Source organism: Urocampus carinirostris, chromosome 5 (genome assembly GCF_059441175.1).
Source record: "Urocampus carinirostris isolate Australia breed hairy pipefish chromosome 5, RoL_Ucar_1.0, whole genome shotgun sequence".
In the NCBI taxonomy this organism is placed as follows: domain Eukaryota; kingdom Metazoa; phylum Chordata; class Actinopteri; order Syngnathiformes; family Syngnathidae; genus Urocampus; species Urocampus carinirostris.
The window spans coordinates 39,637,435-39,651,901 of NC_142353.1; the positions used below are offsets into that span (position 1 = coordinate 39,637,435).

General features: G+C 39.6%; 1 protein-coding gene and 1 long non-coding RNA gene across 2 annotated transcripts; one reads left to right on the forward strand and one right to left on the reverse strand.

The window, feature by feature from the left end:
• The first annotated feature begins 3,323 nt into the window (after window positions 1-3,323).
• areg (amphiregulin) lies at window positions 3,324-14,467 on the forward strand. Its single transcript, XM_088336816.1, has 6 exons — window positions 3,324-3,596; window positions 4,916-5,062; window positions 5,144-5,369; window positions 8,401-8,571; window positions 12,713-12,833; window positions 14,180-14,467. The coding sequence occupies exons 1-5, from the start codon at window positions 3,560-3,562 to the stop codon at window positions 12,804-12,806; spliced, it is 675 nt and encodes a 224-aa protein (XP_088192942.1). The 5' UTR covers window positions 3,324-3,559; the 3' UTR covers window positions 12,807-12,833; window positions 14,180-14,467.
• On the reverse strand, window positions 4,357-13,106 carry LOC148366376 (uncharacterized). Its single transcript, XR_015850574.1, has 3 exons — window positions 12,747-13,106; window positions 8,391-8,562; window positions 4,357-5,007 (listed from the first exon to the last, which is right to left on the reverse strand). It is a non-coding gene; the product is annotated as an uncharacterized LOC148366376 (long non-coding RNA).

A 14,467-nucleotide genomic window follows, 5' to 3' on the forward strand; every position in this document is an offset into this window, starting at 1 on the left:
CAGCACTGATACCAATACATGGTTATGGTACTCACCCATCTCTTGGGTAGATGATTTGTGCCGTTTGTCCTCAGTAAGGTTGCGGGGGTGCTGGAGCCCATCCCAGCTATCTTCGGGCAGTAGGCAGGGGACACCCTGAACTGGTTGCCAGCCATTGGCAAGATACATAGATACATACAACAATCCACACGCTCATTCACACCTAGGGACAATTTGGACCGACCAATTAACTTGACATGCATGTTTTTGGAATATGGGAGGAAACCGGAGTGCCCGGAAGAAACCCACGCAAGCATGGGGAGGACATGCAAACTCCGCGCGGGGAGGCTACGGTACAGTCAGAAACCAAACAACCAATTGATTTTTTTAAACCAATACGAAACAAACTAGCATAGGCATGCTTGATACATAATGTAATTTGCTTTTGAGTATGAGCTATTTCCTTATTTTAATTAACAATTTTCTACGAGGTGAATCAAGGCGCTATCTCTGTACACATCCAAAGCAGCCCTAAATATATCTAATAATTGTGTTTACTCCAAACTATACAGTTGTATTGGTACATTTGTCCTGAGGAACGCAAGTATTTTAATATTTTGCTTTGAGATGCACCGTGTGTGAATCAGCTCATCCAACCCTGTGGCATGAAAACAATACGTGCCGGGAAATCCCAGAATTCCTTGCAGAGGGATTCCAAGGAGATTCCGAAAATGCCCAGACAAAACAACAGTAACGGTCACAAACTCCCCATACCGCAAAAAAAATGTACTGAAGTGGCAACATGGCACTCATGAAATAAAAACACATACACTAAACTAAGAAGGGATACGGTATATGACTTCATTCATTAATTTTGTCATCATCCCAGTCTGCCAATCATAATCCGTTTGTCCTTCCGTCCGTCCATCCATTTGTCTGTTCGTTCGGCAATTGTTTATTTGTTTCTTCGGTCATTCATTGCGTTGATATATAAGGCATAAATTTCATCATCCCATTCACCCATCCATCCATTATCTGCACCGCTTATCCTCATTAGGGTTGCGGGGTCTGCTGGAGCTCATCCTAGCGATCCCCTATACCCTAGGTTGCAAGGCACACAGAGACAGACAACTCACTCACTCACAATTTGGACCACATGTTTTTGGAATGTGTGAGGAAACCGAAGTGCCCGGGAGAAACCCACGCAAGCACGGGGAGAACATGCAAACTCTGCACAGGAAGGTAGCTGGATTTTAACTCATGACCTCAATACTGTGCGGTGGACGTGCTGACCACTCAACTGCTGTGCCGCATCATCCCATTCAGCCAACTATAAATTTGCCGTCCGTCTGTTCATTTGTTCTGTCCATCAGGTCCATTCATTAGTTCATTTATTCATTCATTCATGCGGTCATTCGATTAGTCTGTCATTCATTTATATTGTGTTTGTATTCGTTCTTTATTTGGCTATCATCCCATTCAGCCAACCATAATTCATCTGTCCCTCTGCCTCTAGTTACTGTGCCATATTAATACATTCATAATTCATCATAATTCATCTGCCCGTCCGTCTGTAAGTCCATCCGTCTGTTAGTTTGTTCAAAGGTACGTCTGTCCATTCGTCGTTTCATCCGTCCATTCCATTCATTCATCCAGCCAATCAGTGATTCATTTGTGGCTCTATCTATTCATTAATTTGGTGATCGTACCATTCAGCCAATGATAATTTATCCGTTCTTCCATTCATTTGTTCTCTCCATCCATTCAATCGTTCATTCATTAATTCATCCGTTCATTTATTCATTCATGTGGCCATTCGATCAGTCAGTCATTCATTCATTTTCTGTTTGTATTCATTCTTTATTTGGCCATCATTCCATTCAGCCAATCATAATTCATCCGTCTGTCTGTTCGTTAGTTTGTTCAACGTACGTCTGACCAGCCGTCGTTTCATCCATCTATTCCATTCATTTATTCATTCATCCAGTGAATCAGTGATTCATTTCTGGCTATTTTCATGCATTAATTTGGCGATCATCTCATTTAGCCAATCATAATGCAGCCGTCCGTCTGTTGGTCCATCTGTTCGTTTGTTTGTTCAAACGTAAGTTTGTCCATCCCTCGTTTCATCCGCCCAGTCCAGTCATTTATTTATTCATCCAGTCAATCAGTGATTCATTTGTGGCTCTATTTACGCATTAATTTTGGCGATCATCCCATTCAGCCAATCATAATTCATCGTCCGGCTGTTTGTTAGTTTGTTCGAAGGTACGTCTGTCCATCCCTCGTTTCATCCGTCCACTCCATTCATTTATTCATTTATCCAGTCAATCAGTAATTCATTTGTGGCTCTTTTCATGCATTAATTTGGCGATCATCCCATTCAGCCAATCATAATTCATCCGTCCATCAGTCGTTAGATTGTTTCGAACACACGTCCGTCCATCCCTCGTTTTATCCGTCCATCGATTTAATTATTCATTCATCCGGTAAATCAGTGATTCATCTGTGGCTCTATTTATTCATTAATTTGGCAATCATCCCATTCAGCCAATTTGTATTCATCCACCCACACATTTTGTTTTTTATTTTTTAACAAGCATAATGCCCCGTTGCTAGGCATTCTACTTGTGTTGGGCTTTGGGGCCGTGGTTTGTTGAAAAAGCATCAGAAAGCCACTAGGTAGTGCCAAATAGCCGCATAGTCGCATGCAGCTCCAGGGCCGCTTGTCAGGAAAAGCAAATATTTATCGATTTTGTGGGTATCTATTGGAGGTGCCTTCACATGAAACCAAACTAAAAACACTCACAGAGACCTAAAGTACAACTTAGTACATTTTCACGAAAATCGGTTTACCTGTTTCGGAGCCTATAAGCCACATACAAACAGACAAACACACGCACACACAAACCAGGGTTTTTAAAGTAGATAAAATTAGATCGATTTATTTGGCCATAATGCATCCATCCATCCAACCATCGTCTCCTGTTTGAATTTAGAGTTTAAACCGGCCATATGTGTTCCACGATTACACACATAGAGCAGTTTCAGAAATAAAAGCCCTCATTCTTTGGTGAACAGACCTCTTCCACTACTGCGCTTTTTTATATTTTTTACAGTTTTTAATGAGACCATCTTTCAGCTTTTAAAAACTTAAAAAACTAAATTTGGGGTCCATTATCTGAAAGAGCAACGCCCGGATGACTTCCAGTATTTCAGGAACGACCATATAAGGAAAGAGGAAGTCATAACAATAAAGGTGGGATGGACGAAATGCAGCCAGTGAGTTTTATAGCCCGGAGGGGCTGGACGGAATATATGAATAAGATATAAACTGCTTCACATCCATTATAGCCGATGAGTTGCCTTTTGAGAGTTTCGGGGATGCAAATAGCGTTTAGTACCCCGGTCTTGTTAATCATTGGACACGTTCTCACTGCGCACACACCTTTGTTTCTCCTGTTCGTGGAAAAGCAAGCCGGGCAATAAAAGCAGCTCACAATCCGGGCAGAGGCGAAGACAGAACATCTCCGTGTCCTTCGCTTGAACTCTTCGGACTACAAGACATTCCTCCTGGGATATGAACACCTTCATCCTCACCTGCCTCCTCTGCTTCGGTAAGTCAGCAAGGGAGCGGCCGGGGGTCAAACTTAGGAACATCTCGTTTTGCCAAAGAAGGGAAATTCTTAAGAATAGAATAGAATAGAATATACCTTTATTGTCATTGTTACAACATGGGATATATTGTGACAACGAAATTGGACGTGGCACTCCAGTTCCACATTTTACAGTGAGGATATAAGGAAAACAAAGAGATAAAGAAACAAAGAAGATTTTATTATGTGCTGTGTTTAACTTGATTTTTGCCATTTTCTTAAAATTAAACTTTAATGGTTTGAGTAATATTCATCCATTATCTGCACCACTTATCCTCAGTAGGGTCGCGGGGTGCTGGAGCCCATCCCAGCTATCTTCGGGCAGTGGGCAGGGAACACCCTGAACTGGTTGCCAGCCAAAGGGACCGACAATTCGCTCGCTCATTCACACCTAGGGACAATTCGAACCGGCCAATTAACCTCACATACATGTTTTTGGAATGTGGGAGGAAACCGGAGTGCCCGGAGGAAACCCACGCAAGCTCGGGGAGAACATGCAAACTCCATACAGGAAGGTTCGATCTCATTACCTCAGAACTGTGCCGCACACGCGCTAACCACTGTGCCGCCGTGCTGCCCGGTTTGAGTAATATGTGAGAGTAGAATGTGAAATCCTGCTGGAATGTTCAATATACATTTGATGTTGATATCAAGACTGAGGGAAATCGATAGAATCGTGATAATTGATCTTTGGTACACTGTCACTTTAAATTGGAGGAATCCCAAAACAATGAAAAACTACAAATTCATTCCAAAGATTAAGTACGCTGTCAGGACCAGAACAGAGACAGGACCTACTTGCGTGCCAATTCTCTTAGTTTTATTGGGAAGAAGGGAAAGGATACTACACACGATCCGTAGATCGCTGGTCGCGGGGAGCAGGTTGCTCAAACAAGGAAGTGGTATTTACGTGGCGAGCGATGGCGGTGTCGAGAGCGGGGAAAAAACAGATCATAATTATTACAGAGAAAGCACATTCCATTTTTGAACAGATTTAAGCAAACCTCAGACATATTGATACCCGAGTAGCAATATCTCTAGGCTATACTATCCCAACTTCCGACACCTGGTATCTGTATACCGTAAGAATGCTTTTGGGTTTGGAGCGGCTATCAGCCAAAATTGATACCCGTCGTGAGTATGACTATCAGTAACCTGACCTGGTATCAGCTCGATATTGATATCGGAAATGGTACTGGTACTCGACCGTCACTATGAGTTTTGAAGTCAGGTTAAATGCATGGTTGTCAAAATCCTGACCTGCGTCTGGATGTTTTCAGTACTTTTCAGTGTTCAGGCCAGTCGGGGACCTGAGGTGTCCTCCTCCGGTGGATCCGGCAGCGTGACGGTTGGCTCGGCCTCAGGAGATGCCCTGCAGGTTATACAAGGCAACGCCGATTACGACGTGGAGTTTGAGGAACTCGCAAGTACGTTTCCTCCCATTCAAACTTTCTGTTAAAACCATTACGTGAGACAAAACCTGAAAACGTCAAATTGGTGGTTTCAAGGTGCCTTCCTGAGAGATGAGAGGAAAAAGCGTAAAAGCAAAGGCAAGAAGAAGAACAAGCAGAAGAGCAGAAGCACCACGGCGTTCAACCCCGAGCACTCTTTCTCTACCCAAGGCAACACATCCGCCCTGGAGCCTACCGAGGATCCCTGCGCCTCCACCCACTTGGGCTACTGCATTCATGGCTACTGTCAGCGCATGGAGGGTCTGCAGGAGCCCGTGTGCATGTGAGTAAAAGGGAAACTTGACATTTTATGGGACGTGGACTGTCAATGGAGGGAAGGAACAAAGGAGAATTACTACAAGGGTAATGTCATGAAAATGTAAATGCTTTTCAAGTCGCTGAAGATCTCCCAACGCGCTTTACAACGTGATTCACACTTACCCATTCACACACACACACACACATACACACACTGACTCACTGAGATAGATAGAGATAGATAGATGGATAGAGCGAGAGGAAGAGTGTGAGAGAGAGAGAGCGAGAGAGGAAGAGTGTAAGAGAGAGAGAGAGAGAGGCAGGGAGAGAGAGAGAAAGAGATACATTTATGAATATAGATTAATATATATCGATAGAGATATAGATAAAGGGATAGATATATAGATATAGATAAGGAGAGAGATGGATATATATTGATACATATAGATATGGATAGATAGATAGATAGATAGATAGATAGATAGATAGATAGATAGATAGATAGATAGATAGATAGATAGATAGATAGATAGATAGATAGATAGATAGATAGATAGATAGATAGATAGATAGATAGATAGATAGATAGATAGATAGATAGATAGATAGATAGATAGATAGATAGATAGATAGATAGATAGATAGATAGATAGATAGATAGATAGATAGATAGATAGATAGATAGATAGATAGATAGATAGATAGATTCATCCCCGTAGGGAAATTCACACTTCCGGCAGTATCCTTGTGTTGAAAAATAAAATACAAAAATACCCAATATAACGTTTTGATATAGAGTATTTAAATAGCGCTACGGAAAATAGACACTGTAATAAGAATAGGCTAATATGCAAATGTGGGGGTGGGGTTTAATGCGGGCTTTTACTCCCCCGGGTGGAGTTAAAAAGCCTCATGGCATGAGGAAGAAATGATCTCCTCAGTCTGTCCTTGGAACAAGACTGTCACACTAGTCGGTTGCTGAAGCTGCTCTTCTGTTTGGAGATGATGCTGTGTGGTGGATGTGATGAATTGTCCATGATTGACCGCAGCCAACTCCCTGCTTATCGGGGGCATTAGAAGTTCAGTGTCTTGCCCAAGGACACTTCAAAATATAACACAGACGAGCCGGGAATTGAACCTGTGACCTCTTGATCCCAAGATGAGCTACTGTCGCCCAGGTGTGAATAGGAAATATTTCTAGTTATAATTTAGCTTTCTTTTAATTGTCTTTTATCTAGCAGTTGCTAAATCATTTTTATCAACTTAAAGGGACAGTTCGCATTGTTTAGCGCCTCCTTTTGGTAAAATAAACGTCATTCATTAAAACAAAACCCAAATTAAATTTACGAAACAAGCAAAAAAAAATGTTTTTTGAAAACTTCTAAGTCGATAAATTACCATTTATTTTACACAACATGAGCCTCACCAAAAGGGAGCTGACATTATTGTTCTCCATCTTGCTGCTACGGGTACCCTAAAAACTTCAAAAAGGATGGGCGAAAAAAATTTGAACTAAAACTCTGCATTTCGGTCACTGAGTCTCCATAGTTTGCTCAATACTTTGTGCTTTATAGCACTTGTTTTCAGTTGCACCTCACAATAAAGAGACCTCTAGTGGTGCGATAATACAGTGCCCCTCGAAGGGATATAGAGGCAAAATATTAATATTTTTATGTGAATTGATTAATAATCAATCATTGAATATCAATATTGATTTTTTAAAAATGGCATTGAAGATGTTTAGTATTTGCCCACTAAAAATCAAAAATATAGACTATATAGCACTCATTTTCAGTTTCACTACACGATAGGTTTCCAAAGTGATGCCCGCGGGCACCACAGTGCCCCCCAAGGATAGGAAGGTGCCTGCAGATCTATTCTGAAAATAGCTCACCAGTGCTGGGTCATTGTGATAATAATAATAATAATAATAATTTCCTTTGTATTGTCATTCTTTGTAACAATGTACACAGAACGAAATGTCGATACACCTGACCCGTTGTAGCGAGCCGATGCAGTCGCAGCCAACAGAGGGCGCCGCCATTTTACCAATTAGGTATGACTCGGCCGAGGCGCGAACCAGCGACCTCCCAGTCTCAAAGCGGGCACACTACCATCTAGGCTACTGATGTTCTAGTAATATTAAACTGAAAATATTTAACCCCATGTTTTTAATATTTAACCTGGTGATAACGTAGCAATAACACAATTTATCTTGGAAATTCAAATAAATGATTTACAGTTCATTGGCTTCATTGACAAAAAATATATTAAAGTATTGATAACTATTTTTAAGAGAATAATTAGGATAATGGGATTAGAATATATTTATCATTTATTTATTCATCATTTAATTTATTTATTTTACAAATACAACAAACTAAAGGCAAATTTATGGGGTTTTTAAAGTGAACGAACATATAATGTTGTGCAGGTTTTTTTAGCTAGCTTATCTGGCCGCCTTTTTAGCTTTGTAGTTAACTTTCATCTCTTTAGCTATTTTGCTAGCTATCTAGCTAGCTTTTTACATCTTTACATGCCATCTAGCTAATATTTTACCTTTGTTGGTAGTCATCAAGCTTAATTCTTTAAAAACCGTTAATTTTATATATTTAAAGGGGAAGTGCGTCATTTAAGGTGTTCTTAAAAGTAGAAAGTTAAATATTTTCTCTATTGAGTATGTGTTAACAATGCCCAACTGAGTTCACAGAGCCCTTGTGATTTATTTTCCATTACACCTATCTGCTTTTACCTTTATAGGGCCCGTTGGGGCGGAACAAACCCCCCAAAAAGATAGAAAAAGAGTTTATATGGGCGCTTTCAAAATTTGACCACACAGTGTAATAACAGTGTTATTACCATGTTATTACTATGGATGTGATTTTTTAGACTTTAAGGGCGTCACACATAAACATGACTATACTTGAGCGTGTCTAAGAAACGGACGGACATTATGGATTACCCTGCTGCCATCTCCTGGATTACAGTCATAATGGCAGCCTTACGTTTTAAAAAGCTATAGCTCCAATGTCATCGAGCTTCTGACCTTTTTGCAGTTGCATGAAGGGCTATGACGGTGAGCGCTGCGGGATCCAAACGTTGGAGACCACCAGGACCAAATCGGAACACAACTCCGATGTGGAATCGGTCCAGCTAGCTTTGGTCATCATCGCCGTGATCTTGTCCTTCATCAGCTGCACCGCCGTCATGCTCATGGCCTGCGCACAGTAAGTCAAGGAGATTGTTGGGTTATTAAACTCAGAGTTTGTGCTGAAAAGACTTGAATGGAGGCTGTTTTGACAAAATCTTTGGTCAAAGTCAATCCCCTAATTGAGACGTGCACTGCAGACAAGCCATAGTTAGCTCCAGTGGTCCTTTGAAGGGACAGTGTTTTTTATTTGGCCATTAGATGGCGATGGGTTGTGCAACCCAAAACAAGTGCTGAAAAGCCCAGAGAAGAATATAAACTAGAGAGAGTCAACGTGACCAAACTTCTTCTCTAAGTCAGGCAAGCCTTTTGTAAACTTTTCAGATATCCGCGGCAGCAAGATGGCAGACATATACATTAGCTCCCTCTAAGTAAATTTCTTGACATTTTAAAATGCACGTTTGTATAATAGTTTATATATTTTTGCTTATTATACAAAGCAATATTGTTTTTGTAATTAAAGTTGTTTTTTTTGCCACTATGAGGCGCCAATTAATTCCCAATGTACCTTAACTATAAATTAGGCCTGTCAAGCCTCTTTTCGGATACCTGCAGCAGCAAGATGGCAGACATATACGTCAGCTCCCTCTAAGTAAATTTCTCGACTTTTTTAAATGCACGTTTACATGATAGTTTATGTATTTTTGCTTATCATACGATTAAAGTTGTTTTTTTTTTTACTAATAGGAGGCGCCAATTAATACACAATGTCCCTTTAACTATAAATTAAGCCTCTTTTTGTTATATGTTATACTTTCCCCAAAATGAATACAAGAAAATGTTTTCGTTTTATTCTAAAGTTGAATTGAAGTGCTTACTATGACAGGTGTGTCCAAAGTCCACCCCAGGGGGACGGTTACGGCCCGTGATCAAATTTTTATTTTAAATTTTCGGTTCGTTTTTTCATACTCGGCAGCCAATCAGAAGCCTGCATCGAATAACATATCATTTTCCAAGTTAGACGCACAGATAAACACAAGAAAAATGGATAAGTGGTTAGGGAATCAAGCAAAACCCTAGGCCCTGAAAGAAAGATTCAAAAGAAGCTAACAAATTTAATGTCGCTACAAAACGTAAACGAACATTAAAAGCATCGTGGAAAGAGGAGTTCACGTGGCTTGTAGCAGACAACGCAACGCAAACATTGCATGAATGAAGATGATTAAATACAGGTACATACTGATGGCAGATGGAAAACAGCGATGACATATACATGCAATGAATGTTATTAGTAAATTAACTAAACTTAATTTTAAAGTGTTGTTCTGTTAAATATTCTGATTATCAATCCTTAATACTTGCCTGCAACAATGTTTTTTTTTTTTTAGCGATTAGTCATCTTATTGTGTTTCAAATTGTGAAAAATGGGGCAGGCAACTATATGGCTGGGCAGGCAACTTTTCAGAGTTGTCTGCCCTGGAGTCCTGTAACTTTTTGTCCTAAGTTTCAGACACTGATATATATATTAACTGGAGACTAGTATAGTCCATGGTGTTCCCTAGAGAGCATGATCAAATCTATCAATTTTTAATGCCCAAAATTCAGCATGTACGCAACAGTCATACAGTGTACTGTTTAGATTGAAAAAAATTCCAAGCATCAATGCCAAGGTACCGGAATGGGCACGCACATCCTGTGAGTTGACACACCAGAAAGCACACAACGCACCCTAACGCACCCTCGGCCACAAAGGAGTGACATTTTATACTTCATGTTACAACTGAAAGTGATACATGCCAAGCGGTTCGCCTGCGATCCTCCCGTCAATATGTAACCAAATCTCTTTAAAATGAGTTCCAAAGTCTATCGAGTAGGATTTTATTGCGTCAGATCAATAGAGAGCGGAATTTATTGCGCCGGAGTCGAAGACATCGCGAGATAACCGACGTGTCATGAAAGTAGGTGAAAAAGATCGTAAAAGTCAAGAAGTCAAGTCCTGTTTATTTGCGTAGCCCTTAATCACAAGGAGTCTCAAAGAGCCTCACAGACCATTGCAAACCACAGACTATTATTACACCATCCCCTGATCTAAAACCTATATGAGGGGCAAGGAAAAACTCCCAAACCTCAACATGAGGAAAATGAAGAAACCTTGAGAAGGGGCCGCACATGAGGTCATCCCCCTTCTAGGATGACTAGGCTGCAATAGATGTTGCAATAACAAACAATACACAGACATTGTCAACATGAAAAATCGGCCATTCATAAGCTATGGAATAGAAGTGTGTTTTAAGCCTAGATTTAAACACTTCCACTGAGCTTAATGGAGAAAGTTCTCGAACCTACGGATCTCTTCTTGGCTCTTGGATTCACTAGTAGACCAGCATTTTCAGAGCGAAGGCTCCGGACAGGAACATAGGGAGAAATTAAATCTGAACGTTATGAGGGAGCAAGTCCATGCATGATTTTGTATAATACCAACAGAATCTTAAAATCACATCCTAAGTTAACAGGGATACAATGCAGGTTAGCTAAAATCGGGGTCATGTGATCAAACTTTCTTGTCTTAGTTAAAAGCCTCGCTGCAGCATTTAGTACCAGCTGAAGGCTCTTGATTGTGGACTTCGAGAGAGTACATTACAGTTATCGAGACAGGAAGTAGCATGGATAAAACTCAAATGGAGTGAGGTCGACTTGCAACATTGCATGAACGGAAATCACACGAATGTTGTTTTTTGTTTTTATATACAACATCTGTATTTCTAGTGCTGTCCATGCTACTTCAGTACCTTTAACTCTTTAGCACGCCGTCTTAATTCTATTGAAACCAATGTTTCTCAACTGTTCTGACCCACCATCGCAGCTTAATTACAAGCTATGACCCGATTATAGATAAAGGAAAGGAACAAGATATCGTACAGTATACAGCGGGTGTCCAACCTTTCAGAAAGCGGGTCAGATTTGGTAAGCTGAAAATATGTGAGGGCCGACTATTCAGTCTCGCATTTTTTGAGCAGTCTTTAATCAATTCACCCTCCATGAAAGGTTTGCAGTGTTTGATGATCTGTGTGACGGCCTCATAGTTCGCCTTTTTAGCATTTTCATATGACTATTGTGAAAAAGAGCACCCGTGCCGATAATACAGCTTCCAGTTGCTTCACCTTTTCACGTTGTTTTTTTTCCCAGTTAGCCTTTTGCAGTCAGCATGTTTCGTCTGGCAGCACCTTAACATTGTATTCTTTGAAAATAGCCACAGTCTCTTGGCAATTTAGGCAGAAGTATTGTTTCAGACTTAAGAATACTCCATTTTCCGCTTTTCCTGGAAGAAACAGCCCTCACAGTCAACTTTCTTTTTTTAATGGCAGTCACCATGTTGGTAATGGGGTGGGCTAAAACTAAAAAGCTCAGGGAAAGGTGGCCAAAGTGCTACTGGCATCACCTGGTGAAATAGTGATTATTTTCGTACAATTTTTTTTTTTTATACCGTGGTCAACATTACTGGTGGGCCACATATTATGAATTTTATGACAAAGCCTGTAGGTCAGTAAGAATTTGATCACAGGCCTGGACTTTGGACACGCCTGGCATACAGTATTCACCTTTTTTTTAATTAAAAAAAAAAGAACAGCAAAAACACAAAGACTGTAAGGGGTAAAGTACTTCATTCATGAAGAAAAAAATGGAATAGGAATTTAAAAATACTTTGTATGAATGTGCATTACTTTTTAATACTTGTTGGTTGAGAAGTGTGCATTCCTGTAATATAATATGAGGTTCCCCAAGAGGGACTTGACATCTAAAAACATCTAAAAAAAAAAAGTGAAGGGCTGGGCAAAAAAGTCAGGAAAAAAAATGGTGTAGTTCGGTCACGGAGTCTCTTTAGTTGGTATGCTTCTTTGTGCTTTTTAGCACTCGTTTTCGGTCACATTATACAATAGGCATATCTAGTGATCAGATATAACACACTGTCCATTTAATCTTTAAAACTCAACCTATGATTTAAATCAGCTTTAAAACTTGAACTCAAGAGTTAAACCCGCTTTGATTTTGACAATATGTAAAATAGAAAACTGCTTTCACTCTTATTTTGAAGGATCCATAGATAAAGGAAAGATAAGATGACCTTGCTTCGATTTTATGAATTGGACCAGGGTGTTTCAAAAATCTCTTTAGATGAGGACGGATGTAATGATATGGTTTGTATTTGCTGTGTTGTGTAGTTACAGGTCCCACAAAAATGTTCTGGCATCTTACCTGGGCAACTGGTCGGAGCAACAGAAGCTACAGAAACCCGTCGGCGACGTTGTGGTGTGAAAGAGAGATGAGGCAAGCTTGGAAATGGTAAATTTCGACTTCATTTTCGGAATCTCGGGAATGAGAAACGCGTACACGTGTTGGTGTCTGCTCGGCTTTGTCTTCTGAATTCCATCAGATAAGAAAGCAAAACAAGCCAGTTGGCTACAAGATGTTTCTTGTCGGTTCCTGCCGGTCAAACGTTAAAAACAGAAAGCGTTTCTCTCACGATAAGTCCTCTATCTACTTCCTGGTTTCAACACGGCGTTTTTATCAATGTTTCGAATGAGATACGAAGCAAAACCCACCCGTTTCCATGACTGAGGGCGGCCATTTTGAGAGTTGCTGTAAACTAAGTCAAGCAAGGGTCTCGAACTCAAAGCTGGAAGCTAGGATCCGGGTGAGCTTGGGCCAAATGGTGGTTATCCACAAAAACAGCCCTGATATTAAAGGGACAGTGTTTTATTTTTGTTCCACTAGATATCGCTGTCATGTGTAGAGCAACCAAAAATGAGTCCAAGGAAGACTATGAACTACTAAAAGTTAGCACAAAGCAGCCTTTTTTCTTCCAATTTTTACCCAAAAAAAGACAAGAATATAAGATTTTATTTTGAAGGGAATAGAACATACGGAAGAAGAAATAAGACAAAGAGGCAAAAGAGGAAAACGGGAAGGAACCTAAAGTTGTCAAGTCATGTTTATTTGTGACGCCCTTAATCATAAGGAGTCTCAAGGGTCAATACAGACTATTTCAATTACACAATCCCCTGATCTAAAACCTACAAGGGGGCTTGGAAAAACCTCAGCATGAAGAGAATGAAGAAACCTTGAGAACCCGCACAAGTAGTGAAAAATGTTATCAAAAAAAGGAAAAAGAAGGAAAAGAAAGCAAAAAGGAAAAATAGAAAATCAACAAAATAAAGAGAAAAAACAAAATGATAATGCAATTTTCCTCTGTTTTTTTAAATATATATTTTCTATTTTTTTTTTAATTTTTCCATTCCTTTTTTTCTTAAGTTTTACTTAGTGTCTTTTCTTTTTTTTTTTACTCTTTCTTTTTTTTTGCTTTTTCCATATTTCTTAGCCTCTTTCTTTTTTGTCCTTTTTTTTTTCTTGTTTTCAATTTTTTTCATTTTCATTTCCTATTTTCCTTAAGTTTTACTTTTTGTCTTATTTATTTTGATTTTCTTTTTTTCCTCTTTCTTTTCCTTTTCATCCCAAGTTTTAGTTTCTCTCTCTGTCTCTCTCTCTTCTTAATATAATATTTTTGAAAAATCTAGGATAATTAAATAAATGTTTAAAAATCATAATATGTACTTTCTTTGTACCAATCGATTAAATAACGATGCAAATTCATCAAATTCGATAGTAACTTCATTTTTGTCCCTCCGCAGCCAACATCTCGAAGTTCATTCGGACGGAAACAGAAAATGGACAGCAATCCCAGATGCAACGTAAAATGCCCTGAATTTCTTAGCGTTAATTTATTTAGTGTGCTTATTTATGTTTGAGTTTTTGTATTTTGAACTATCATTTTTATTATCATTATTCGATCATTGTCTGTTTTTAGGGATGTTGAGCGTTCACTTGGCAGACGTGTGTTTTATTTATTGCACTGCTCTCGTGAAAGGTCATAGTAACTGTCTTGAGCAATTTCAACAATAAATTGTCTCGCCGTCTGA

Coding starts and splice junctions, on each gene's coding strand:
- areg (XM_088336816.1), top strand. CDS start 3,560: ATGAACACCTTCATCCTCACCTGCCTCCTCTGCTTCG. Junction 5,063..5,143: donor GGAGTTTGAGGAACTCGCAA/GTACGTTTCCTC, acceptor GGTGGTTTCAAG/GTGCCTTCCTGAGAGATGAG. Junction 5,370..8,400: donor CTGCAGGAGCCCGTGTGCAT/GTGAGTAAAAGG, acceptor ACCTTTTTGCAG/TTGCATGAAGGGCTATGACG.